Source organism: Medicago sativa, chromosome 1 (genome assembly GCF_051527215.1).
Source record: "Medicago sativa cultivar Bolivia chromosome 1, Bolivia_mono, whole genome shotgun sequence".
NCBI classification, from domain to species: Eukaryota; Viridiplantae; Streptophyta; class Magnoliopsida; order Fabales; family Fabaceae; genus Medicago; species Medicago sativa.
The window spans coordinates 56,309,223-56,336,974 of NC_140749.1; the positions used below are offsets into that span (position 1 = coordinate 56,309,223).

Sequence of the window (27,752 nt, forward strand, 5' to 3'; positions counted from 1 at the left end):
CTTCCCTTATTCCTGTGGGAGCATTGGAATAGTGGAAGAAGTAGGGAGATGTAGCAAGATTGATGGGCTTTTCTTTCATCGGGAAACCAAATTGTCGCAAGGCGAGCTCCGGGTTATAGTTGATTCCACCACGGGTGCCAAGAAGAGGTGCATTAAGAAACTTCCCACCACCAAAGATGATTTCCTTGACTCTAGAAGCTGGAGTGAGCCAAACCACTTCATTAGGAGTGAGAGCCATAATCCTCTGTGAAATAGACCAATTCTCCGGATTGTCGTGGAAAGACTTTGGAAGGTGCGAAATAAACCACCTATAAAGGAGAGGCACACAACAAAGAATGTATCCACGACCCTTGCCGGATCGATCGTGGATAGCATGGTATGTGTCAGCTAGCAAAATAGGAACCGAATTCTTGGAGTGGAAGATCATAATAGCATTCATGTCCACGAAGTCATCAAGATTTGGAAAGAGAATAAGCCCATAGATGAGAAGTGCAAGAATAGTCTCAAGAGTGTCTTGACAAATGGTTTTGAGGTTGGCTTTCTCAAGAAGATACTTCGAAGTAAACCCTCGGATACGAGCCTTAGTGACAAGATTCTTGGAGACATCGGTGGTCTTGAGATAGAGATCTTTAGCAATAACCAATGGAGTAGGAGGATGCTCAGGTCCTGGGAAAGGTACCCCCTTAGCAATAGATAGACCCATCAAGCAAGAATAAGCCTCTAGAGTAGGCACCAACTAAAAGTGGGGAAAAGTAAAGCACTGATACTCCCGATCATAGAATTGCACTAGAGTGTGCACAAGCTTCTCATCCACATTAGTCTGGAGAATAGTAAGTAAAGCCCCATAACGGTGTCGGAAACCAGTCGGATCCTCGACCTTGAGTGCCAAATCTCTCAAACTAGCCAAATCCACTTCCTTGAACTTGTAGGACTTAGTCTTCCCCATTCCTACAATGTTTACAAATTCAATTTGTCTAAGCCCTTCGGTAACAATGCATGGAAAAAAGTTTATGCATGTATGCATGAATGTATGATTATGTTCAAGCTCGGAGAAAACATGGTGGGTTGAAGCTCAAAGTCGAGGAGTCATGGGTGGACACGGTGTCCGGTGAAACTAGGGCTTCAGGAGATAGTATCCGGGTTCTAAAAGGTTCCGAAGTTGCAACCTCTCCGACGTATATCACGGTGTCACGAGACAACGCTCGCTCCATGATTATCCGTAAGAAGGTCTAACTTGAGTGTAGTATCGCGTGACGACTAAAATTCGAGACAACACTCGGTTTAGCGTCCGCACTACATCCTAGAAAATGGCCATGGATGGGTTTGGTTATCTACGGTTCATAGCGTCATAGGACAATTAGAAGTAAAGTGCCTAAACGCGACAACACGCACCGACAACATCACCCCCAAAATGCCTCAACTATGTGGGATTGATCGCATAATCCAAAACACGAGGCAACCCCCGGAATGAATTGTCGATTATATCCCTCCTAAATCCTAAGTTCACTCAGCCCGGGTGTAGGACTTTTGATATTCTCACCCCCACACGTTTGCAAGAATTTAAACATTTATTCACACAAGAAAGCAAGTAAAAGAAACAAGTAAAAAGAGCGCAAGCGTGGAAATAAAGGCTAGGCGTAACTCTCGAATCTCCCCAGTGAAGTCGCCAACTGTTTTATCTTGGTTTTCGGGTGTCAAACATTGATTAAGTTTGAACCTTTTTAACCGTTGATATCTCATTTTTTCTTGGGAAGGGAAAAAATAAGCAAAACCCTTGAGAATCGAGGTCCGGGAGTTGTTTTCGCTACGGGAAGGTGTTAGGCACCCGTAACGACTATAGTATCCTATAGGAACCGTCTTTACTTTCTACGCGCGCGCTTTATTTTTAAATGCTATTTGAAAGAGTGACATTAAGCCTAAGAGTTTTCTAAGTGAAGAATTGGAGGGAGAAGAAAGCGTTTGAATTTTTATTTTATTTGAATTGAAGGAATTTTGATTCCTTGCCTACGTACCCGTTTAAGGGATCAAATCCATCGTAGTTCTCTTCCAAAAAATATTTTTGTTTTTGTTGGTTGATTTTAAGTTTGAAAATTGGAATTTTGAAGAATGGAGATTGAGAGGCCTTAAAGGCATGAGATTTAAGGAAAAAAGTGAGGTTTGATTAGTTATTTTGAAAAAAGGGTCAAGTATGATTAAAATTCATTGAAATTTTGATTAAGAAAATAAAAGAGAATACAATGGGATTTTGGATCCCAAGGTTTATTATGAAAAAAGATTTGAGTGATGTTGTTCAAGTTGTTTTTGGAAAATGATTTTTCTAAGTGTAAATCCTAGGCATTCATCTAAACATTCAATCCTAAACATACATCTAAACATGCATATCCTAAGCATACATCTAAAATATCTATGTGATGTGTGTGCATGTGTCGGTGCTTGTGTCGGTGTACATCATTAGAGTCCATAGTCCTTTACATCATGCCCTAGTTTACATTCTATGGTCTTGCAAGAATTTAAAATTGCATGAAATAAAATACAAAATTCCTAAGTCTTTACATTCTAGTTCTTGGCAAAAAAAATTAAATTGCAAGAAAATAAAGGTGAATATGAGATGAGATGGGGATGTTTATGAAGTGAATGAAGCATGTAATGAAAGGGTTAGTAGCACAATATGTAATATGGTAAGAAAATTCAAGCAAGTAAACATCACAAGATTCCAAGATACACCAAAAACAAAGGCAAAACATGCCTAAAACTTGACCACAAATGCAAAACCAATACATAACTCATAACCCTCACATTTCAATCAATCTTTAAAAGTTTCATTTCAGCTTTAACAATGAGGATTAGAGCAAAGTATCAAGCCAAGCAATTATGGAACATTCTAGGCCTATTTTGCACTTTTCTTTTACACACAAATATTTACATGACTTGTAAAGCAAGCAATCAACCACACCTATTCATATACAATAAGAAACACATTCAAACAGTGGCAAATCAATCCCCAATCCCCACATCCCAACTCACAAGCATGCACTAAAAATTGGAATCAAAAACTAAGCATTTTTCACAAATTCTTAACCTAAAATTCAAAAGATAAGGCAATACACAACCCATTATTATTTTTTTGTCCAACTTTATGTGTCATAACATCATAAAAGACCAAAATTAAACATCAAGCAAGGTTATAAAAGAATTCACAAAATTTTTAGAAGTTTTGACAAGATTTTTTCAAGAAATGGAAGAAAAAAATTGAATTAATGAGAAACAAATTATTTTCATATATTTTTCAGCAAGATTAACATGTAAAACATATCAAAAATTATTGCAAATAACAAGAAAACCTTGAACAAAAATTTTAGGAATTTTTAAAGGATTTTTTGATGAAACAGGGGTGCAAATATTAAAAAGCAGTACTCAAATAGCACAAAAAAGCATGCAAGGACGAAATCCAGTACAACCACAGGCCCAACCCACACACACATGGATCCTGGATCCTCAGGAAGCTTCAGGGACCGTTGGATTGATCCAGATGGATCAAACCTAGATCCAACGGTCAGGGGAACGAACCAATTGAACCAGACCGGTCCAAAGGCTTATATAAATGCCTGGAGACCGGTCCAGCTCATTCTTCACTCGTCTTTCTCTCTCTTCTCTCTTTCTAGTGAGAGAAGCTCTCACTTCTCTCTTCTTCAATGTTCATCCTCCACCGCCGGTTTCTGGAATGAAACGGCTGGAGACGATGAAGATTCGTCGGAATCTTCATTGTCACCGCCGTGAATTCCAGATTCCGGCGACACTCAAATCTCTCCGATCTGTTTGGATCTAAACCCTAACCTGTGCTATTTTTCATACTGATTATGAATCTGAACTTGATTTTACGAAATAAACGGTGAATCATCCTAGATCTACATGTTAGGGTTTCGACTTTGAACTTTTTCAATCTTTTTCAAACTTTTTCGAAAGAACGAGTCTTAACGCTTGTTGATCTATTCAGTTTCACCGTTTATTTTTGATTACGAACTTTCGATGATGATTTAAAGTGAAAAACGAGAAGGTTCTTTGAATATACCTGTTGGAAACTGGAGATTCGAGCCAAAAGAAAGAGGAGAAAGATGTTGAAGCTTCTTCTTCGTCTCTGAGGTATATTTTGATCGAAACTTCGAAAATAAATCGAAGTTTCTTCGTCTTCTCACTCTTCGTCTCTGTGATTTCGTTGGTTCTTTCTTCGATTCCCCTTCTTCTCACCTCTTCGTCTCTGTGATCACACTGGTTCGTCCTTTGGATGATTCAGTGTTGGAATTGTAGAGGCTTTTGTTCGATGATGAAGATTCGCTTCGAATCTCTGAGAACTACGAAACAAAATCACTTTTAATTCAAACTGTTTTTTGCTATGTAGTTGTTGAATTTGAGCTTCGTATGGTGAAGTTGATAAGAATCTGTGATGAATTGGTGTGAATTTGCGTTTGTTACGGTGGTTTTAGTGGCGAAGAAAGTTTGTTAGGGTTCTGTTAGGGTGGCGCGTGTAGCGCGTGGAAAGAGAGGATCGTAACTGTGTTTTGGTGAGTTGGCAAAAGGTGAATGGCTCTGTGTACTATTGCATTGATGACACAGCCTTATATAGGCTGACATGTGGACTTAATAACCAATGGGATGTTGACACCTGTGTTTGGACTGAAATGGCTCGGCCTTGGACTATTTCTGGCCTTTGGGGCCTTTTTGCAATTTTGAGAATTTAAGGGACTGACCTGCAAAAATAAAAAAAGACTAGAAAAATAACCTGGACAAAAAAGGACCATTCTGCAATTGTTAAAATTTTTGGGGACTGAAATGCAATTGACCAAAAAAAGAACTAAAAGATAAAAGTTTGACTTGGAGGACCAAAATGCAAATTAGAAAAAAAAATTAAAGTAAAAAAAAATAGGAAAAGGACTAAAGTGCAAAAACTTAATAAAAATTGAATTTAAAAAATGTAATTTGGAATAAACGTAAAGTGAAACCAATAAAAGACACAAAATGGACTAAAACGAACCAACTACTTAAATGAGGTACTTTAAAGTAACCTCTCTCTGCCAAAATTTCATGTGAAATGACCAAAATGCCCCTGGGGACCAAAACGACTGAAAATGACTCAGATGCAATTTAAAATTTAAAAATGGATTTTACCATGAAATTAAAGCAAGAGCTTATTCAGACAAGTTGAAAAGACTCAGAGACAAATTTTTAGAAATTAAACAGAGTTTAACACATGAAAGGACTAAAATGCCCCTAGGGGCTAAACTGACTCAAAATGACTTCCAATGCAATTTTTGAAATGGATTTTGACATAGAATGGAAAAAAAGACTTATTCAAACTATTTGAAAGGACTAAACAATTTTCATGGACTAAAATGAGTTTGGATACAGGAAATGACTGAAATACCCTTTTTCATGAATTTTGCAATTAATATTGAAATAAGATGCAGAGAAAGATGCAATTGATCAGAGACAAATTCAAATGACTTAAAATGCAAGAAAGATGTTTTTTGGATGACTTGAAATGCAAGAAAACATGGACAAATACACAGTTGAAAAGAATTGTAAAGCTAAGTTGAGAGATAAAGCAGAGTAAAATGTCAGTGTAAACAATAGTAAATTGGCAATAGGAGTAATAGACATATATCAAAGATGAAAGGAAATTTTGAACAAGTATTTTTAGGTCCAAAATTAGGGTATAACAACACATCATCAAAATCACACACATCATCACTAAAACATATGAGGGGCCTTCAAATCAGAAAGGGGGGAAAAGATGGGGTGCAAAATCGCACGTTTAAAAATATGGGATGCAAAATCGCACAATTGGTAAAATATAGGGGGGAAAAGTGCAATTAAGCCAAAATTATATATGCAAATTAGAGTTGCAAAAAAGTACAAATGGAATTGGATAATATGGAAATTATACATGCAAACTTATATATGCAAATTATTCCCTTAAATTTTTTATTAGAGATTTAATTTTAAAATAAAAAAGAATTCAGATCCTTATTATTCGATTTGAAATTAAAAAATACAGAATTAAAAAAGTCCACACTGAACCTACTTAAAAATTAAATATGCAAATTAGAGTTGTAAAAAAGTAAAAATGGAATTGGATAATATGAAAATTATATATGCAAACTTATATATACAAATTATTCCTTCAAAGAAAGCAACATATTAGTATATATGCAAATTAGAGTTGCAAAAAAATAAAAATGGAATTTGATTATATGAAAATACAAAAAATGTCAACAATCTCAAATTATAAAAACCAACCAAATTTCTTAAAACAGATTGGCATGTGATAGATCAATGCCCAAAATAACTTGAATATTGAATGAAAAATATTCAGCAATCAATTCACGTAAGTACATGATAATCATCCAACTTTTCATCATCTTTACGTATATTATGCGGTCTAATATAAGAATAGTCACTAACAAACGGAATGAAGATGAAAGAGAGACTGAAAAGAGAGAGAATAATAGGGTGAGGAGTTGCAATAAACATGAGAGATTTGGAAATATGATACCTTTTATATTGGGAATAAAATTGGTCAAAGAGTAGTAATTAAGGGAGAGAAAGTGGGCAAGTTTTAATGCAAAATTTGAAATTCAAATTTGACAAATAGAAGGAGAGGGAAATTTTTTTAGGGTTAAAGTGATTAACAATTAATGCAATAGAATTAGAGAGAAAAAATTAGGTTAAGTGATGGCAATACCTAATAAGCTTTAAGAATAAGTGATATATATGCAAACTTATATATGCAAATTATTCCCTCAAAGAAAGCAACATAGTAGTATATATGCAAATTAGAGTTGCAAAAAAGTAAAAATGGAATTTGATAATATGAAAATTCAAAAAATGTCAACAACCTCAAATTATAAAAAAAACCAATTTTCTTAAAACAGATTGGCATGTGATAGATCAATGCCCAAAACAACTTGAATATTGAATGAAAAATATTCAGCAATCAATTCACGTAAGTACATGATAATCATCCAACTTTTCATCATCTTTACGTATATTATGCGGTCTAATATAAGAATAGTCACCAACAAACGGAATGAAGAAGAAAGAGAGACTGAAAAGAGAGAGAATAATAGGGTGAGGAGGAGCAATAAACATGAGAGATTTGGAAATATGATACCCTTTTTATTGGGAATAAAATTGGTCAAAGAGTAGTTATTATGGGAGAGAAAGTGGACAAGTTTTAATGCAAAATTTGAAATTCAAATTTGACAAATAGAAGGAGAGGGAATTTTTTTTTAGGGTTAAAGTGATTAACAATTAATGCAATAAAATTAGAGGGAAAAAATTAGGTTAAGTGATGGCAAGACCTAATAAGCTTTAAGAATAAGTGATAATTGGATATTTGTTAAATAGACTAACAATTTCTTTCTCAGTGTAAACAAATAAGACCATCTACAATGGGGAGTCCTTCCCCTATTAAGCACTATTGTAAATAGGCACCATCTCTCTCCTATTACTCATGGGTCTCACATGTACAATTAATTCTATTATTTTTATATATTTAATTATTGTATTATTTTGATATTAAAATATAATTATATAATAGTTGTAAATAATAGTTGAATTTGATTCCCTCAAAAAAAAATATTTGAATTTGAATTTGCTTGTAGCATATAGCCGTTGGAAATTTTAGTTGACATCTCTTGTATTTAATTACTCCTTAAAAAAAATTGTTCAATTGTTCAATGATTACTTCTCCAACAATCCAGTATAGACGGACGAGCAATTTCGACGAAGATTTCGAATGTGGAGGGACGTCTTCCTTCGAATTGCAGAAGCTCTCGAAAACCAGGATAAATATTTCACAATGAGAGTTGATGCAACAGGTAGAGTAGGTCTTTCACCTTTGCAAAAATGCATCGCTGCTCTACGTATTTTGGCATATGGATCATTAGCTAACAGTGTGGATGACTATGTTTGAATTGGTGAAAGCATAGCAATGGAATGTGGCTCAGGGACAGAAGGAAAAGTAGAGAAAATAGAGAAACTCTCTAATCTTCTCAAAGAAAGTTGTTATTATTGGAATTCTTCAATGCTTGATGATGCCAAAACACTAGGTGGTGAGCCTTATTTATACTACTCTAGGAAGGCTCTCCATTACAAACTAGAAATATCTAGAAACAAAGAAAAGTCTAGAGATATGGATATTCTAGTACATAAGTCTAGAAGGATCTAAAAAAGTTAAGACTTCCGTAGTGCTTATTTAGTAGTGTCTAGTAGCTTCCTTATTATTCCCTAGTATTCTAGAGACTTCTATATTATTCTTTAGTGTTCTAGAGACTTCCACATTATTCTCTAGAATTCTATAGTCTTCCATATTATTCTTCATCATTCTCCCCGGGTTGGAGAAGACTCGTCCTCGAGTCGAAAGTCTTCGTCACCGCCAAAGTATGGTGAAAGATCAGCAACATTGAAGGTAGCAGAGACTCCATAGCCACCAGGTAGTTTTATTTTGTAGGCATTATCATTGATTTTCTGTGTAACTCTGAAAGGACCATCAGCTCTTGGAGATAACTTGGCATTTGGTTTGTTAGGAAATCGTTCCTTTCGCAAGTGGATCCATACCAAGTCTCCTTCATTGAATGTGTGCAGCTTGCGATGCTTGTCTCGCTGAGTCTTATACCTTGAATTTTGTTTTTCAATTCTTCCACGAACTTGTTCATGCAACTTCTTGATTTCATTGGCCCTTTGTTCCGCATCTGCACTGTACTGCTAAGTGCTAGGTGATAGAGTTAAGTCCAGTGGGCTAAGAGGACGCATGCCATAAACCACCTCAAATGGACACTTCATGGTAGCTTGATTGGTGGAGTTATTATAGGCAAACTCAATCTATGCAAGGATAACATCCCATTGCGTCAAATTCTTTCCCACAAAACTTCTAAGTAAGTTCCCCAGAAGTCTATTAATTGCTTCTGTTTGCCCATCTGTCTGAGGGTGACTAGCACTGCTGAATTGGAGTTTAGTACCCATCTTCTTCTACAATGTTCTCCAAAAGTGGCTGATGAATTTAGCATCTCGATCGGAAGTGATGGTTTTTGGGATGCAATGAAGACGAACAATTTCCTTGAAGTACAAGTCTGCAACTTGGATAGCGTCAGTAGTCTTCTGACATGGTATGAAATGAGCCATTTTAGAAAACCTGTCGACGACTACCATTGTGGAATCCTTTTGTCGTTGAGTTCGAGGTAGTCCAAGGACAAAATCCATACTAACATCTTCCCAAGGTGCCTTAGGAACTGGAAGTGGCGTATATAACCCTGTGTTTTGACATTTGGATTTGGCCAAGTGACAAATTTTGCACCTTTGGATGTGTCTATTAACATCTCTTTCCAACTTAGGCCAATGGAAATTCTCCTTGACTAAGGCTACTGTTTTGTCTCGCCCAAAATGTCCTGCTAGTCCTCCATCATGAGCCTCCCAAATAATTGCTTCTCTTAGAGAGCATTGGGGAATGCATATAGTTTTTCCTTTGAACAAGAATCCGTCATGTTTGTAATAACCTTGTGTTGACTGCGGATTAGTGGAACTCCAAACTTTACCAAAGTCAGGATCATCTGGATATAACTCCTTGATAATCTCAAATCCGATAACTTTCGTTTGGAGAGTAGTAAGTAGACTATGACGTCGGTTGAGGGCATCTGCTACAACAATCTGGACTCCTGCCTTGTGCTTGAGTAGAAAAGGATAAGATTGCAGAAACTCACTCCAAGCAGCGTGTCTACGACTGATCTTTTGTTGAGAGTTCAAGTGCTTGAGGGCTTCATGATCAGAGTAAAGAACAAACTCCTTATTCAACAAGTAGTGGCTCCAATGCTGAAGGGCACGAACAACTGCATAAAACTCCTTGTCATATGTAGAGTACCTGAGCTTCCCATTATTGAGTTTCTCACTGAAAAAGGCTATACGATGTCCCTCTTGGCTGAGAACAGCTCCAACTCCAGTGTTTGAAGCATCACAACTAACTTCGAATACTTGGTCAAAGTTAGGAAGGGCTAGCATGGGTGCCTCAGTCAAACGCTTCTTAAGTTCCTTAAAGCTCTTATCAGCTTCTTCCGACCACCTAAATTTATCTCCTTTGATCCATTCTGTAAGTGGGGTGGCAACCGAGCTAAAGTTTTTAATGAACCTTCTGTAGAAAGAAGCCAAGCCGTGAAAACTCCTTATGTCATGGACAGACTTTGGAGTTGGCCAACTGTTGATAGCTTCAATCTTGCTTGGGTCAACTTTTATTCCTCCAGCAGTGATGATGTACCCAAGAAAATTTACTTCATTGGTCAAGAATGAGCATTTCTTGAGGTTGGCATAAAGTTTTTTCTCACGAAGAGTTTGGAGCACTTGTCGGATATGCCAGAAATGCTCTTCTTTGCTTTTGATATAGATCAAAATATCATTGAAGTACACAACAACAAATTTACCAATAAAGGCCCGAAGTACCTGATTCATTAGCCGCATAAATGTACTCGGAGCATTTGATAACCCAAAAGGCATAACTGTCCACTCATAAAGGTCGTATATTGTCTTGAAAGCAGTCTTCCATTCATCTCCAGGACGAATTCTGATTTGATGGTAACCGCTTCAGAGATCAACCTTAGAGAAGATATTGGCACCATGTAATTGATCCAACATATCATCGAGCCTGGGGATTGGAAATCGATACTTAATGGTGATCTTGTTGATAGCTCTACTGTCCATGCACATTCTCCAACTACCATCCTTCTTCGGTACTAGAAGTGCAGGCACAACACAAGGACTGACACTTTCCCAAATCAACCCTTTCTTGAGCAACTCTTCAACTTGGCGTTGGACTTCGACATGCTCTATTGGACTCATCCTATAAGCCGGTCTGTTAGGAATGGAAACTTCGGGGATGAAGTCAATTGCATGTTGTATATCTCGCATCGGAGGAAGTCCTGATGGAATTTCTGATGGTACAACATCTGAGAATTCAACGAGAAGATATTCAACCTCCTTTGGAATGGCGCATTCTTCATTGGACTCGACCAATAGGACAAAGCTCATGTCTTGGACATCTTTTGTTGTCACCTTGAATGGTTTTTTTGAGACTAGAGATACTATTGGCTTGGAATCCTTTTTGCCTTCATCAAATGCAGTGGGTGATAGGGGCACCAACTTGATATTAGCACCATCTTTCACAAAGGTGTAAGTGTTGGCATGACCGTCGTATAAGGCATGACGATCATATTGCCAAGGTCTCCCAAGAAGCAGGTGACAAGCATCCATGGGGATGACATCACACCATACATTGTCTTTTTACTTTTGCCAAATGGAAAAAGATACAAGGCAACGCTTAGAGACTTTGACCTCGTTACCTTTGTTGAGCCATTATAATTTATACGGATGTGGGTGATCTTTTGTCGGCAGCTCTAATTTTTCCACCATATTGTTTGATACAACATTCTCACAGCTTCCACTGTCAATGATGACATTGCAAACTTTGCCTTGCGAGGTGCAGGGAGTGTGGAAGATATTTTGTCTTAGCCATGGTTCTTCCTTGACTGTTGTGGTGTGTAAGCTTCTTCTAACTGCCAGTGATTCACCACAATCAGCAAGAACAGGCTCTTCGTCATATATTGACTCACCCATCTCTTTTTGTTCTAGCGCTTCATGAATATCTTCTTCTTCAGAAGCTTCATGTATCTCCCCTTTGATGATGGTGATGGTTTTGCGATTTGGACAATCAGAAGCAATATGTCCAAACCCTTGACATTTAAAGCATTTAGGTGTCTTAGAAATGTTCTCTTTGGTGATCTTTTGTGGCGGTTTGCTTGAGGAGCTAGGTTCTAGTAGAGGAAAAAGGTTGGTATGATGATTTTTTAGGTAGTTTTTTCTCAACCATGATGGCTAGACGAATAACCTCATCCAAGCTCCAATATTGTTGAAGTTGGACTGGGTGTGCAATGTCAGTGTTTAGCCCTCCAAGGTATCGAGCAATTGTTTGCTCTTCCTTTTCTTGGATATCACATTTCATCATCAACTTCTCAAATTCTCTAGTATATTCTTCTACCGACAGAGATTTTTGACGAAGATTTTGTAATTGAATAAAATTGTCTTGATAATAATGAGGAGGTAAAAACTTACGGGTTAGTTCTCGACGCATCTTCTCCTATGTCTTGATCTTGCTTTTCCCTTCACGCTCTCGTCTCCTTTTAACATTTTCCCACCAAATTGAAGCGTGTTTCTTCAGCTTGACAGCAACGATCTTTACCTTTTGCTCCTCTAGAATCTCCTTGTACTCAAATATACATTCAACAGTTTGTAGCCAATCCACAAACTCATCGGGGTGTAGCTTCCCTTCAAAATCTGGAATGTCTACTTTGATATCATTCACCGGAGTTTTACGTCGGTGTGGACGGCTGCTTCTTGAAGATGAAGAGTCACTGTTGGAGCCATCATCATCATCTCTTCTTCGTTTTGCTTCCAATATGGCTTGTTAGGCATTAACAGTCTCTTGTAGTTCCTGAATTTGTCGCCTCATTTCTTCCATCTCCATCTCTTGCAAACCTCTTGCATTCTGTCTTTGAGGTGGCATTTTGACAATATCAGTTCAACAAACAATTTGGTGAAGATTGTGGTGGTGAGTGGTGGTTTTGTTGGTGGTGAAGATTTGTTAACCAAGGGTTTTCTTCACTTCCCAAACAAAATGGTGGTGTTAGTTTTGCGAATAAAATGGCCGCAAAGTGAAGTTTTACAAAGACAACTGCTTGCTCACTTGAAAACTCACTTTCCGTTGATTTTTTCGCACAAACTCAACTCCGAGGTATCGTAACCAGCTCTGATGCCAAATCTGGCTCAGGGACAAAAGGAAAAGTAGAGAAAATAGAGAAACTCTCTAATATTCTCAAAGAAAGTTGTTATTATTGGAATTCTTCAATGCTTGATGATGCCAAAACACTAGATGGTGAGCCTTATTTATACTACTCTAGGAAGGCTCTCCATTACAAACTAGAAATATCTGGAAACAAAGAAAAGTCTAGAGATATGGATATTCTAGTACATAAGCCTAGAAGGATCTAAAAAAGTTAAGACTTCCCTAGTGCTTATTTAGTAGTGTCTAGTAGCTTCCTTATTATTCCCTAGTATTCTAGAGATTTCTATATGATTCTTTAGTGTTCTAGAGACTTCCACATTATTCTCTAGAATTCTAGAGTCTTCCATATTATTCTTCATCAGAATGCTTAGATAAGTTTGTAAGGGGCGTCCATCACTTATTTGGAGCTGAATATTTAAGAAAACCCAACAACAATTATATTGAGTACTAGTATCATTCCAAAATTAGAAGATCATATAATCCAAAGATTAAATAATGGAGCCGGTGGGTTAGACTTCTACATTCTCCAGCTTAAACATTTCCTAGTAAATAATTACTATTACCAATAGCAATAACCATAACAAAGCTGATCAAATAGTAAAAAATAATCTAAAGGAACTGGGGATATCCTTCAAATATAACATAAAGAAACATTCTAAATAAGCTGGGGCTCACCCTACCCTTCTTCAAAATCAGTTAGGTATTGGTGAGAATTATTTAACTTAGTTGGGGCAGAGATAATTACGGGCAGAGATAATTACACAAAACAAGGAAATGTCATTCCGCAGTGAAAGTTCTAATCAGATTTAACTAGAACATGTTTCTAAACAAAAAAATATGTACATGCCCTATGACGAAGAGCCTCTAAAAGGTGATATCAAAGACGAGCCTTCCTGAATTTCTGTAATCTCACGGTCCTGAATGGTAGAATGTAAAAAGAACAAGTTAAAAGATTGTAGATTGTAAATCTTCACCCATTGTTTGCCTTACCCATCTCAAAGAGAAAATAAATCCTAGACATAATGCGGTGTGCAGGATGTCGAATAATGGCAACTGGGAAAAATCTGAACTATCAAATGAAAATATCACATCACATACCATATTATAAATAGGTGTTTGATTGCGCCAAAACTCTAAGCGAGGTAGAAGCCACCTTCCTAGAAAATAACCCAAACATAAAGAATAGAGTGAAGTAAATGGCTTTTCAAATTATCATATGTAAAAATGCTAACAATATCACTGGGTGAGAAGTGTTGGACAACATGAATGACAGAGCATGAAAAGCAAATAAAGTTTATATATTATCAATTACCAAATAAGATGAGTTACTTCATGAATTAACAATGATTGAAAAATTTACCAGATTTGGATTTTTTTAGACTCAATGACTCTAGAGAAACTGTGGATAATCTCTGTTGACTTCCCTTGTTCGAATGACTTAAATCCCTGCTTTGAGGAGATTTTACATAAGATGCATGTTTAATTATTTTTCTCTTAGGTGTGACCGCTTCTTATAACATTCTTCAGTTTTTGCTGAAAAAGTTTTGGAATTTCTGGAACTCAATTTATTAGTGACCTGCCCAGACATTGTGTTCACTCGTCCCTTTTTTGACTGAACCGGTGTCGATAGACTTTCCAGTCCTCCATCACTCAATTCCAAGGCTGCTAAGGCAGAGATCTGGTCTTTATCTGGATGTGTTGCAGGATCTCCAGTAGCAGGTTGCTTCCTCTGGTAGGGTATAACATTATGCATCCGGGCACTACGTCTATACTACCATGAACAACATTGACCCTACACGTCTTAATTGACATATCCCGTTCATCTTCAAGAAGTGCCTTGTTGCGATCTCCTGTGGTCTTATCCGGTGATACAAAAGAAGTAGGAAAAGACTTCTCCACAGCTGTGACAACATTTGAAATATTAAGCAATAGAGACTGTAGGTATAAGAAATGATAAAACATTAAGCAAAAAAATCATGAATAAACATACATACGAATCATTTACAAACATGTCTCAATATTTACCATCAGATAATATTTCTGGAAGATTCGTTGATACATTATCAGGAACAGCAGTATCCAAATCATGATCTTCCACAACCTTCAAGGTAGAGCTCTGCTCTTTCTCTGGATTCTTGAGAGGATCTCCAGACGCAGGCTGCCTCTTCTGGCAGTCCTTAGCATTATGCAACCGGCCACTACGTCTAGTCCGGCCACTACCATGAACATCATTGACCTTACTCATCTTAATGGACATATCTTGTTCAACTTCAAGGAACGACTTATTGCAATCTCTCGTGGCCTTTTCCGACGATATCAAAGTAGGAACAGAATTTTCCAAAGCTGCGACAACAATTAAAATACCAAGATATAGAGATTGTAGGTATAGGAAATGATAAAACATTAAAAAAATAAGACATAAAAAAATATTCATACAAATCATTTACAAACATGTCTAAATTTTTACCATCAAATGATATTTCTGGAAGATTTGCTGGTACATTATCCAGAACAACCATCATCAAAATCAAAATATTTGCTGGTATACATTAACAACCATCATCAAAATATTTACCGTTAGAGAAAATTTCTTGATAAAATACAGATACATTATCCAAAACAGCACTGCCCGAATCAGTACCGATTTCTGATTCTTCTCTAAAGCAAGCTAGAACAGAGGTTTCCCAATTTTCAGGAAAGCCAAATATAAAACTCTTGAAAATCTAACCATGAAATAGAAGAAAAAACAAAAATCCATCAAGGGGTAGCAATGAAACTCAATCATCAGATGAAGAACAAATAACATTATAAACAATATGTTGCAAGACTAACCACCAAAAACATTGACAGTTATGAATACAAACCTGAGGAGTAAACATTAGCGTGCATTGTTTATTGATGAAACCCCTAATCAAAACATATATATACCATCGACAGTCTCAAGGGAAACCTCTGCTGGAGATGCCCAAGATCCAATCAATTATGTAACCAATTTTATACTTAATAAATATTCATTATCTTGTTCACTGTTTAGTGAAATAGTTAATTTGATAACGTCCTTGATTAAAACTATAGACTTGTTATCATGATAGAGATTATGATAATGAGAAACAAGTCTTTTATTATTTTTAATCTAAATTGTTCTTGATCGTATGATTATTGTGAGTAGGACATCAATAATTCGGATAGATCAATATATATGTGATAGTCTTTATTGGATAAATATTAATAAGTCTCATTTATTAAATTACATATATAGATGATACATATAGTGATGTGATCATTGAACTGACTCGACTGAGAATTTCTAATGGTCGATATTACCTTAAAATGTCAATAGAAAAATTCTCAAGAAAGAATATAATGATTTTCTTTGACCTGAGATTGTCATGGTAATTAACATGTTATTTATTGTATTTTGATTCTGAACAACTAATACCTTAGGGTGCTAGTTGAAAGGATGTTGGATACGATTAAATACTTGTATAATTAATGACTAATCAAGATGGGATCCGTCAACTCTTGGTAATGAGTTTGAACTCTATGATAAAAATTAAAACCCTGACCAGGGAAATTGAATGAAAGAAAAAATGAGTTTCTTAAGTCATGTATGTTAACTTATTAGAGTTTGACAATTGTACCATGCTCTAGAGTTAACAAGAGTTGTAACGACGGAAGAAAAATATTATATTATTCTAATTGGTTCTTGAAAGTAAAATAATACTTCATACTACCTGGACGTTAAGGAGTGTTACTAGACGCCTACCTTGATTAATATATTAATTTGATTAATCTATTACCAGTTTAGTATTGAACTTACAGGGTCACACACAAGCGAGTGTTCTAGTTCTTGTTAAAGAATTATTTTATTATTTGATGATTAAATTGAAGAATTTAATTAATCAAAAATATAAATTTTCTAAGTGGAATATTATTGTATTTTTTGCTAGTACAAAGAATACAAATAATATATATAATTAAATTAATGTGAGCATTAAAAAAATTACATTGAAGAATTAAATATTATATTATTCTCGGTGTGGATACACGTAGAGTCTTCATATCATTGAAGAATTTTTCATGCTTCAAGAATTGATACAAAGGTACACTTTTAGTGTTTAAATTAAAATTTTATAATTTAAGCGCAAAATAGATCCAAACTTTATTCCGTTGCATGTGTTTTGAACACTATTTTTACTTCAACCTCGTCATATCTTTTAATAATAGGAGCGGAATTAAACACCCGAACCGCTTCTTCCCTGAATCACAACATTAAATGTGTAATAACTTTGATTTTGAGGGTGAGTTGAATTAAGCATAAACTGAAGGGTATCTGAAATGAAATACTTACTTTGTGGAAGAGATGCTGGAGATGGCTAAACAGTGGTTGTTTCCTTGGGATGATTTAACAAGCCACCAATCGTATAATGTAACCGTTCGTTGGAAGCAAGAAGAAGAAGAAGAAGAAGAAGAAGAAGAAGAAGAAGAAGAAGAAGAAGAAGAAGAAGAAGAAGGAGAAGAAGAAGAAGAAGTTGTGGGGGTGCAATTAGAAGAAGTAGGAGTGAAGTCAGCCATGTTTGGTTGAAGAGAGATAAGTGAGATGAGAGGAGACTCTCTCACACTGTACAGTCGCGAAAGTATAATCAACAAGGTGAAAACCCAGTCGCAACACAACCACCTTTACCAATGTTGATCTTTGTTGAATTTTGCAATTAACATGAAATTCATTCTCAAGGATCAATCAATCACTTTTGCCTGTTTCACAACAACAACAACGTAATGAGTCAAGCCATTAAAAAAAATTGCAGGAATTGAGTTTATGTAACAATGTAAAGGGGTCTATCAACGGCGGATCCAGGACCCTAGGCCAGGGGTGCAAAATAATAATAATAATAATAATAATAATAATAATAATAATAATAATAATAATAATAATAATAATAATAATAATTATAATCATGCATATAAAGTAACATACCCAAAATATTAATTACATTGTACTCAATGTATAACGTACCAAAAAGATTTACATATAGCATTCAAAAAAAAAAAAAGATTTACATATAGGCTCTATAATTGCCTTTTATGCTTTGTCATCTTCTGAAATCGTTGAATAACCAGTTCATCATCAATGTCGTTCAAGATATCCCTTTCAATATAAATGACTAGACAATCATTCATCAATTGATCCCCATTCGATTTATAACGTGTTTCCTTTTGTAATCACTACTTGAGGAAAACCATTAGTATCTGATATAAATACAAACCAGTAGCAGGATCTTGTGTCTCGCACCAAGATACCAAACCTGTATAATTTCCAGTTAGTAAGTTATTTCTAATTCTCATACGGAAGATCAAAACTTTGCCACAAAATACTATCTGGGTTGGTTTCCACTTTCCAAGAGTTTCACAGTTGGTTTTGTTACTGCTTTTGATATATTAGAAGACCATATCATAGCCCCTTTGGAATCAACAATAATTGTGAGATTCAAAACTCCTGATGAGTTTCCTAATGGAATGTCTCTATTTTCTATCCACCATAGTAGTCAATAGCGGCCAATAGCGCCGCTATAACGGCCGCACGGTGTGGTGCGGTGTGGTGCCGGAGCGCTACGCAACAAGCCATAGCGTTGCAATTAATGTGAGATAGCGGCGCAACGCTTCGTAGCAGTTTTGCAGTTTAGAACCGCTATTTCATTTTAAGAGAAAATACAAAATTGTCCTTGGTTTAAAAAAAAGAAGGTATTTCTGTAAAGCTTCCTCTGCTTTTATGTTGTTCTGTAAAACTTTTTAACCTCTGCTGTAAATCTTCCTCTACTTTGTCGTTTGCTCTGTTATCCTGTTATTTTTTTGTTTAACAATCTCAAAACTCTGTCGTCCTGTTACTTTTTTGTTCTAGTTTTCTTTGTTATTATTGATTCCAAACTCCATTCTGCTCTCTGTTTTTGTTTGTAGTTTTGTACAAACAATCCTCTGTTTTGTTCATATAAAACTTTATTATGCTCTCTCTGTTTCCTTATTTTTGTTGTTTTTGTTTTTATGAAATATCGGTCATAGCGCTATGCGTTATCCTGCTATAGCATTTTTGGGGTCGGCCGCTACGCGCCGCTATCCGCTATTAACTACTATGGTTTCAATTACCTTTGAGAGAGTAAGAACTCCACGTACATCTATGTGTGAAGGAGCATCCCATTATAGGATTGACGACCCTAAGCATTGTCGCGCGAAGAAACTTTGGTGTAAGGTTGCAACTCGACAGTTGAAGGGAAATAAAACCCAGACCTCTGAGTGAGTAAGGCCCCACACGTACAAACTCGTGTGATTAGTAGGTGCAACTCGACAGGTGAAGGGAAAAAAACCTCACGAACTCATCACTTAAAAAGAAGAGATAAACCCAATATCTAAATAATATTTGACCATTAATTAATTTCAACAAATGAATAGAAGAGATTCGAAGAATCATAACCGTCGCTAACATTCTGCAATCAAAATAGGTTAATTCTAAACTCTCGTTCTGAGCAAATAGATCAAATTGCAGAAACTCCCCCCTTATCTTTTGTTTTATTGTTTTTATATACTGTTTTATGTTCTTAACTAAATAAGACGAATTGTTTAATTGGAACGACAATCTATGTTGATATAATACTCTATTTACACATTATTACTTACTCCCTCCGTTTCAAAATGAGTGTCGTTTTAGGTGTTTACACACATATTAAGAAATGCAATGATTAAAAGAAAGAGAATGGTTATTTTACCAAACTATCCTTATTAACTATTAGTTAGTTTTAAAAGTAATACTTCGGAAGTAGTGTGCAGAGTATTAATTGGAAGGTACAATTGAAAAGAAAAAGTTATTATTGCATTGGAAACTGAAAGTGACATTCATTTTGAAACAATTTTTTTTGCTAAAGCGACACTCATTTTGAAACGGAGGGAGTAGTAGACTGCTACATTTGTCAAAATTCGAGTCAATTATGATTTGACGTACTTGTCAATTTGTCCATCAATACTCAACCGATAGGCACTACGAAGAACACTCTCATTGTTCTATTTCATCTTCCAAAGAAGACGGTCCTCGTGCACTGAGGGGTACAATAACATGTTGACTACATGTTCAAAAACCTGATGATTCAAGATCGAGGGCAAAAGTGGAACATTTCATGCTTTATGCTCTGAAAAAGTACCATCTCACACACAGATTAGCTAAAGGAAAAACACCATTGTTTTATCAAATATAATCATCGATATTCTAAATTGTATTATTTTAAATCGTGTTAGCAAAATTTGATGTTAAGTTATTTTATGAAAATAACATAACTCGTTGTTTTTGTTGATGGATTGGAAAAGTTGGCCTTACATCACATTAATATGATTATCGTTTAATCATGAAATTGAGGCCTTCCATTTTATAAAACCTTTCATAAATGCTGTGAAGAAAAACCAAAAAGCAACGGGAAAATGGATAGTGACGGGTATAATTTAATCTAATTGAGGCATTCCAGTTTGTTAGATATGATCTTTTTCTAATTTGAAATGATTAGTGTTTTTTTTAATGGGCTGTTTGTTATAAAAAGTGTTATAGTGTTTGGACGATTTTAAAACACTTAATATTAAACCAAAATAAATCACAATGTTATGCATATTAGGGAATGTGATAGAACCCTGGACCCACCAATGGCCAAGAGAATTGTAACCAAGCCTGTTTGGACTAGGAACTATGTTCTTAAGTAGTATTGGGCCTTTATTTCATTACTTGTCCTTGTAAGGGTTACTTTGGGAGACCCAGGCCCAATTAACTTGTAGCAAGTCTAGATGCTTGACCTAGCTATATAAAGGAACAGTGTGCCGCTTTCTGGATATGAATAAAAAACTGAACTTTTATCTTTGTTGTTTTGTGTTTTCTTCTTCGTTTTTTCTTTTGGCATAGCTTAGTTTTTGTTGTTAACCTATCACAGCTCCATCATTGGTGCTTTCATTGCTTCACTCAATGCCTCCTAAACCCCCCAGCACTTCTGCTAAAGACCTTGATGAAGCCTTACAAGCCACCCAACACCGGTTGGAAGAAGCCCTTCAACACCGCCTGGAGGAATCCCTTCAAGCCACCCACCTTCACTTCAATGAGCAACTAGGAATCATCCACACCAAGCTGGACAACCAACAACAACTGATGGATTCGAGGGATGAAAATTTCTTGCGCATCCTTAACGACCGCCATGATTCCCTCACCACCTTACTCACCACAGCGCTGCAACAACGGCCACCTCCGTCCGACCCTCCTCCACCACCACTAGTGACCTCAGGTAACACTCTTGCTGTCGTATACACAAACCCATTATTGCACTCACCGGGCCCCTCTTCCCAGCCACACAACACATATTCCTCGCCACTACTATACACACCCAGCACTGGTTCCACCACCAACACTTCACCCTTGCTCCTCCACACCAACACACAACCTTTGTTCACATCTCCCTTTTCACCCATACCGGTTTCTCTTCCGACCACATATCACCACACCCCGCTACCACAACCTACTATTTTTCCCCTAAACCACCAACACACATCCCCACCTACACAACAATTTCACGGCAGCAACTTATACCCTCACCTCACACCCCCATTACAGCACTCAACATACCCACCCACACCACAAACAGCTTCAAACCCACAAAACCCAACAAACACTCCTTTCCGTACACCAAAAAATGAACTTACCCCTTTCGATGGCAACGAACCATTGGAATGGCTATTTCAAGCCGAGCAATTTTTCTCATTTTACAACATTGCAAACGAAAGCCGATTGTCTTTAGCCTCTTTTTACATGAAGGATGATGCTCTTAGTTGGTATAAGTGGATGTATCAAAATCATCAACTTTTTGATTGGCCTTCGTTTTCTAAAGCCCTTGAGCTTCGTTTTGGCCCCTTCACCTATGAAAATCATCAAGCCCAACTCTTTAAGTTGCGTCAATATGGCACGGTTTCGGACTACCAAACCCAATTTGAAAAATTAGGGAATCGTGTCATAGGATTACCACCCGATGCTTTGCTAAATTGCTTCATATCCGGCCTTGTTCCCGAAATCCGTCATGAACTAGCGGTCCAACGCCCTTACACAATTACCCAAGCTATTGGCCTTGCAAAACTTATTGAAGCAAAGATCAAGGACTCTAAAAACCGACCCACAAGACCCCAAACTCAACAACCCAACCCACCACTACAACAAACTGTTTTTCCTCCTATTCCTAAGATACCTACAAATACCAACCCACTAGCCACAAAGCCACCCCTAACCGGCCAAAGTTCACAACCCACCAAACTCCCCATTCGCCGTCTCACATCCTCACAACTACAAGAACGGCGAGCACAAGGCCTATGTTACAATTGTGATGAGAAATATGTCATGGGTCACCGATGCGCAACGGGTCGTTACCTCTTACTCATTTTGGAACCAGATATGGAAGAGGAAACTGAGGTACTAATTGATGATCCAGAAACTGTTGCTGAACCAGAAACCTACTTCTACCTATCTGCCCAAGCACTAACCGGCCAACCCTCGCCTAGCACACTCAAATTCCGAGGCTTACTTTATGGTCTTCCCGTTTCGGTTTTAATCGACACCGGAATTACACATAACATTTTACAACCACGCATTGCTACTCACCTTCACCTACTCACCACACCAATTCAACCATTTTCAGTCATGGTTGGTAATGGCTCACGCATCCAATGCACGGGTCACTGCTCCAACGTACCTATCACACTTCAAAATCATTTTTTTCACATCCCCTTCTACCTATTACCTATTGAAGGAGCTGATGTAGTCCTCGGTATGGAATGGTTGAAAACGCTTGGGCCCATTGGAGCAGATTTCTCCATACTTGCCATTTCCTTTTCACACAACAATGCCACTATCACTCTTAGGGGTGAAAACATCACACAACCCACACAATCAACTTATCACCACATATGCCACCTTCTCCACACAGATTCCATTGCCTCCTTACACATACTCACAAGCTCTCCCACAACCGAGCCACCACAACTATCCCCATCCACCAATTCGCTCTCCACCGACCTCCCACATGAAATTCGTTCCCTCATCCAAGCTTATGATCCTATCTTTCAAACACCCCGTGGCCTGCCACCTAACCGCCCACATAACCATCAAATACCACTTTTACCCAACACCGCTCCCATCAATGTTAAACCTTACCGTTACCCTCATTCCCAAAAAGAGGCCATGACCACCATAATCAATGACATGCTCAAAGAAGGAGTCATTACCCCAAGTAACAACCCATACTCTTCCCCTGTGTTGTTGGTTAGAAAAAAAGATGGAACCTGGCGTTTTTGTGTAGACTACCAGGCCCTAAATGCTGTCACGGTAAAAGACCGTTTCCCTATACCAACCATTGATGAACTTTTGGATGAATTGGGTGCAGCAACTGTTTTCACTAAGCTGGATTTGCGATCAGGTTATCATCAAATTCGGGTTATGCCAAAAGATACACACAAAACAGCTTTTCGTACTTTCGACGGTCATTACGAGTTCTTAGTTATGCCTTTTGGGCTATCTAATGCTCCGTCTACTTTCCAATCTGCTATGAATGATTTATTCTGCCCTTTTTTGCGTAAATTTGTCTTAGTTTTCTTCGATGATATATTGGTTTTTAGCAATTCTTTGACCGACCATTTACATCATTTACAACTGGTTCTGGATTTGCTTTATAAAAATCAATTTTTTGTCAAATTGTCTAAGTGTGTGTTTGCAGTGCCTTAAGTGGACTATCTAGGACATGTTATATCGGCAAATGGAGTCTCACCTGACCCGGAGAAAATCAAGGCCATTCTTGACTGGCCGGTTCCTCTCTCTCTCACAGCTTTACGTGGATTTTTGGGACTTACCGGATTCTACCGTCGGTTTGTACGCAACTACGCTACTATTGCAGCACCACTTACAGACTTGTTAAAAGCTACAAAATACACATGGAATACAGCAGCAGAAACAACTTTTACAAATCTAAAGATAACTATGACTACAACTCCGGTTCTACTTCTGCCAGATTTTGCCAAGACTTTCACTCTTGATACCGACGCTTCCGGTGTTGCCATTGGAGCCGTCCTCTCCCAAGATGGCCATCCTCTTGCTTTTTTCAGCCGTAAGATGTGCTCCCGCTTGCAGCGTTCACCAGTTTATGTCAGAGAGTTATACGCCATCACCGAGGCTGTCAAGAAATGGCGGCAATACCTGATTGGAAGACATTTTCACATATTCACGGATCAGAAGAGCCTCAAAGAGTTGTTAACTCAGACCATACAAACTCCAGAACAACAGAAATGGGCGGCTAAATTGCAGGGATTTAGTTTTGAAATTCATTACAAACCCGGAAAAACTAACCTTGTAGCTGATGCTTTAAGCCGAAAAAGCACTGATGACACTGCAGCATTGCTCTTGACTGTCTCCTCCACCATTCCACATCTTCTGGAGGACCTGCACAAATTCTATACCAGTCACGCTCAAGGCCAACAGTTACTACAGCATCTCACCGCCAACAGTGATTCATGTTATACTTTCAAAGATGGATTATTGTTTTTCAAGGAACGGATTTTCATTCCAGATTTACCTGATTGGAGAACATCAATCATCTCAGAATATCACAACTCCCCATCAGCAGGTCATTCCGGTGCTAAACCCACACTCTCAAGGTTGGCTGCCTCTTTCCTTTGGCCAGGCGCACATAAGGATGTGAAAACATGGGTACAGCAGTGCTCTGTGTGCCAGCAAAACAAGTACCTGCCATCAAAAAAACAAGGTCTATTACAACCCTTGGAAACACCACAACAGGTATGGGAAGATCTCTCCATGGATTTTATCACACATTTGCCAAATTCTCATGGCCACACAGCAATCTGGGTCGTGTGTGACAGGTTGTCAAAATTTGTTCACTTTATAGCTCTCCCAACCAGATTTGGCGCCAAAGATCTGGCCATCAGGTTCCCCACTGAAATCTGTAGATTACATGGCATCCCAAAGTCAATAATTTCAGATAGAGACCCTATATTTTTAAGTACTTTCTGGAAAGAACTCTTTAGAGTCCAAGGCACAACTTTAAGGTTCAGTTCAACATATCACCCGGAGACCGACGGTCAAACCGAAGTGGTCAACAGAAGTTTAGAAACGTACCTCCGCTGTTTCGCTAGTGACCATCCTCGCCAATGGTTTCGCTTCCTGCATCTGGCCGAATACTGGTTCAATTCAAGTTTTCACTCCGCTATTAAGATGTCACCGTTTGAAGCACTGTATGGCAGACCCCCACCTTCCATCCGTGACTACACCAAAGGGCAAACTTCTGTTATCGATCTGGAGACCTCACTGCTGCACAGACAACAGGTTTTAAGAACTCTCAAGGAAAACCTTCAAAGAAGCAAGCAAAAAATGGAATCTCAGGCAAATCAGAAAAGAAGAGACTGTACCTTTGAAGTGGGACAGCTGGTATGGTTGCGCCTCCAACCCTACAGGCAACACACCGTTCACCGTCGCGCCTCTCCCGAGCTAGCTAAGCGTTACTACGGTCCGTTTGCTGTCCTCCGTCGCATCGGCGCCGTAGCATATGAACTGAACCTTCCTCCAACCTCTAGGATCCACCCGGTCATCCACATCTCACAACTCAAAGCCTATTATGGACAGAGCCCCACTGATCATTTTCGACCCATTCCTCCAGAAGTGGAGAAAGCACTTAACAGCTCGATGTTACACCCAGAAACAGAGGTTGGTCCAACTTCAACCAAGGATAGGGAAAATGAGACAATTTCAGCAGAAAAGAGAGAAGTAGGTTTGGAAGAGAGAGAAGTGCAACAAAACAATGACTTTCCACTGAGCCCAAAAGATGGTTATCTACCATCTGAAGACTTAGTAGATTTCCAAGATACTTCAAACAATCTGGCTCATTCTACTCCACAAGATCCTTGTTCCACTACCCAAGACAGATCTCAACCGTTGTTTCACCTGCCACCAGCTGGAAAGCAAACCTTGGGAAGCTCAGCTTTTAATCCCAATGTTCCTCTTTCCCCTATTCAATCTCAACCGCTCCATTCACCTACTTCAACCATCAATGGTTCAGCAGAGTCAACTGGCCAGTCAAATGCAAAGCACGATGGAGCTCTCCACACCGGATTACTCAACCCAAACCTTGAGGTCAAGGTTTCTTCCGGACCGGATAGTAGTGATAGAACCCTGGACCCACCAAGGGCCAAGAGAATTGTAACCAAGCCTGTTTGGACTAGGAACTATGTTCTTAAGTAGTATTGGGCCTTTATTTCATTACTTGTCCTTGTAAGGGTTACTTTGGGAGACCCAGGCCCAATTAACTTGTAGCAAGTCTAGATGCTTGACCTAGCTATATAAAGGAACAGTGTGCCGCTTTCTGGATATGAATAAAAAACTGAACTTTTATCTTTGTTGTTTTGTGTTTTCTTCTTCGTTTTTTCTTTTGGCATAGCTTAGTTTTTGTTGTTAACCTATCACGGCTCCATCAGAATGCCCATCTTTTTTTTTTTGATGGAGTTTTTTTTTTTGATGGAGTTGATGTCCATCTTTTGAATTCCACATTTTTATAACTTGCATTAGTGAATGAATCGTTGGTGATCCTTAACTACTTTTGATTATTCACTTAATTATTTAATTGATGCCTTATAAATAGGACTCAAGTTTTATTGTAAAAATATACTTGTAAAGATAATAATACAAAAACTCTCATCTTATTTATCTTTGATCTTGTCATTTTAGTTTATTTTATAGCACATTATGAACACCATATAAGTGATGTCACAGTTAACTTGGAGAATTTTGTCTCTTCTCTTTAAAAACAAAAGAAATGAGCAGGATCTATCGAGTATCTTTGAGTAAGTGATTATATATTTATTATTATTTTAAACATATTATCCCTTTTCAATCTAGATTCTAGACCAAGTAAGTATTTCTCTTCGATCTCATAGTTTGTGTTACAGATATATCATACGACAAAATAAAGTATATATTTTCGATATATACTTTATTTTAAACAATACACTGTTCGATTACTATTATAAGCAAAATTTTATCTTCTACATTCATTTAATTAATGATGTATCTGATCTTTTATTATAGACCACATACATCATTTAGTAAATGATTCTAAAATATTGAATTTTACTTATAAAAGTGACCGGATGATGTATCAATTTAATTGTTTAATTACTTCCAATCCCAATTTCCTAGTTGCCTAAGTAAGTTATGCTCGTAAGCTCTGGTTTCGAGAGGCAAATAATTTATATTGTTAGTGGATATCAATTAAATATATCATATTTATAAATTATAGTTGCCTAAAAAAGTATTATGCTTTATTTTTATACTATGAAGACAAATTTATCCAAAAGCAAAAGAGGAGTGTTATTTCAACATCCATTTGGTTGACAACTTATATGAATGAAAACCATAATTTACAAAGAAAAAGTAGGTATTTGTACGAAAACCAAAACAATAGAGAGATAAAATAAAAAGTAATGTGAGTATGAGAGAAAAAGTTGTCACAAAATGGATGTTCAAATATCATTTCTTAAAGCAAAACGGGGAAAGAATTGTTGAAGTTAAAGAAATTGAGACGTTCGAGGTAGAACGTGTGGGGACATTTTTAGTTCAAACTATCAACCAAAGAATACAAGAAGATCATCCTAAATGTGAGTGCAGGTACATCAACACAACCAAGCAAAGAGTACAAGAAGATCATCCTAAATGTGAGTGCAGGTACATCAACACAAACCAATATTATACTAATAGTAGAGAGATCATGAAACACGATTTTTTTTGAGTAAATAGGCAATTACCTTTTGA

General features: G+C 37.3%; 1 protein-coding gene and 2 pseudogenes across 2 annotated transcripts; 1 reads left to right on the top strand and 2 right to left on the bottom strand.

Moving 5' to 3' along the window:
* Positions 1–11,394: 11,394 nt before the first annotated feature.
* On the bottom strand, positions 11,395–13,171 carry LOC146955603 (uncharacterized; annotated as a pseudogene).
* A 102-nt stretch (positions 13,172–13,273) lies between these two features.
* On the bottom strand, positions 13,274–15,777 carry LOC146955604 (uncharacterized; annotated as a pseudogene). Its single transcript, XR_015016985.1, has 5 exons — positions 15,348–15,777; positions 14,906–15,223; positions 14,241–14,781; positions 13,979–14,037; positions 13,274–13,797 (listed from the first exon to the last, which is right to left on the bottom strand). The product of XR_015016985.1 is annotated as an uncharacterized LOC146955604 (transcript).
* A 5,093-nt stretch (positions 15,778–20,870) lies between these two features.
* Positions 20,871–26,186, top strand: LOC146955605 (uncharacterized). The gene is made up of 2 exons (XM_085748844.1): positions 20,871–23,514; positions 23,665–26,186. The coding sequence occupies exons 1-2, from the start codon at positions 20,871–20,873 to the stop codon at positions 26,184–26,186; spliced, it is 5,166 nt and encodes a 1,721-aa protein (XP_085604970.1).
* Positions 26,187–27,752: the final 1,566 nt, after the last annotated feature.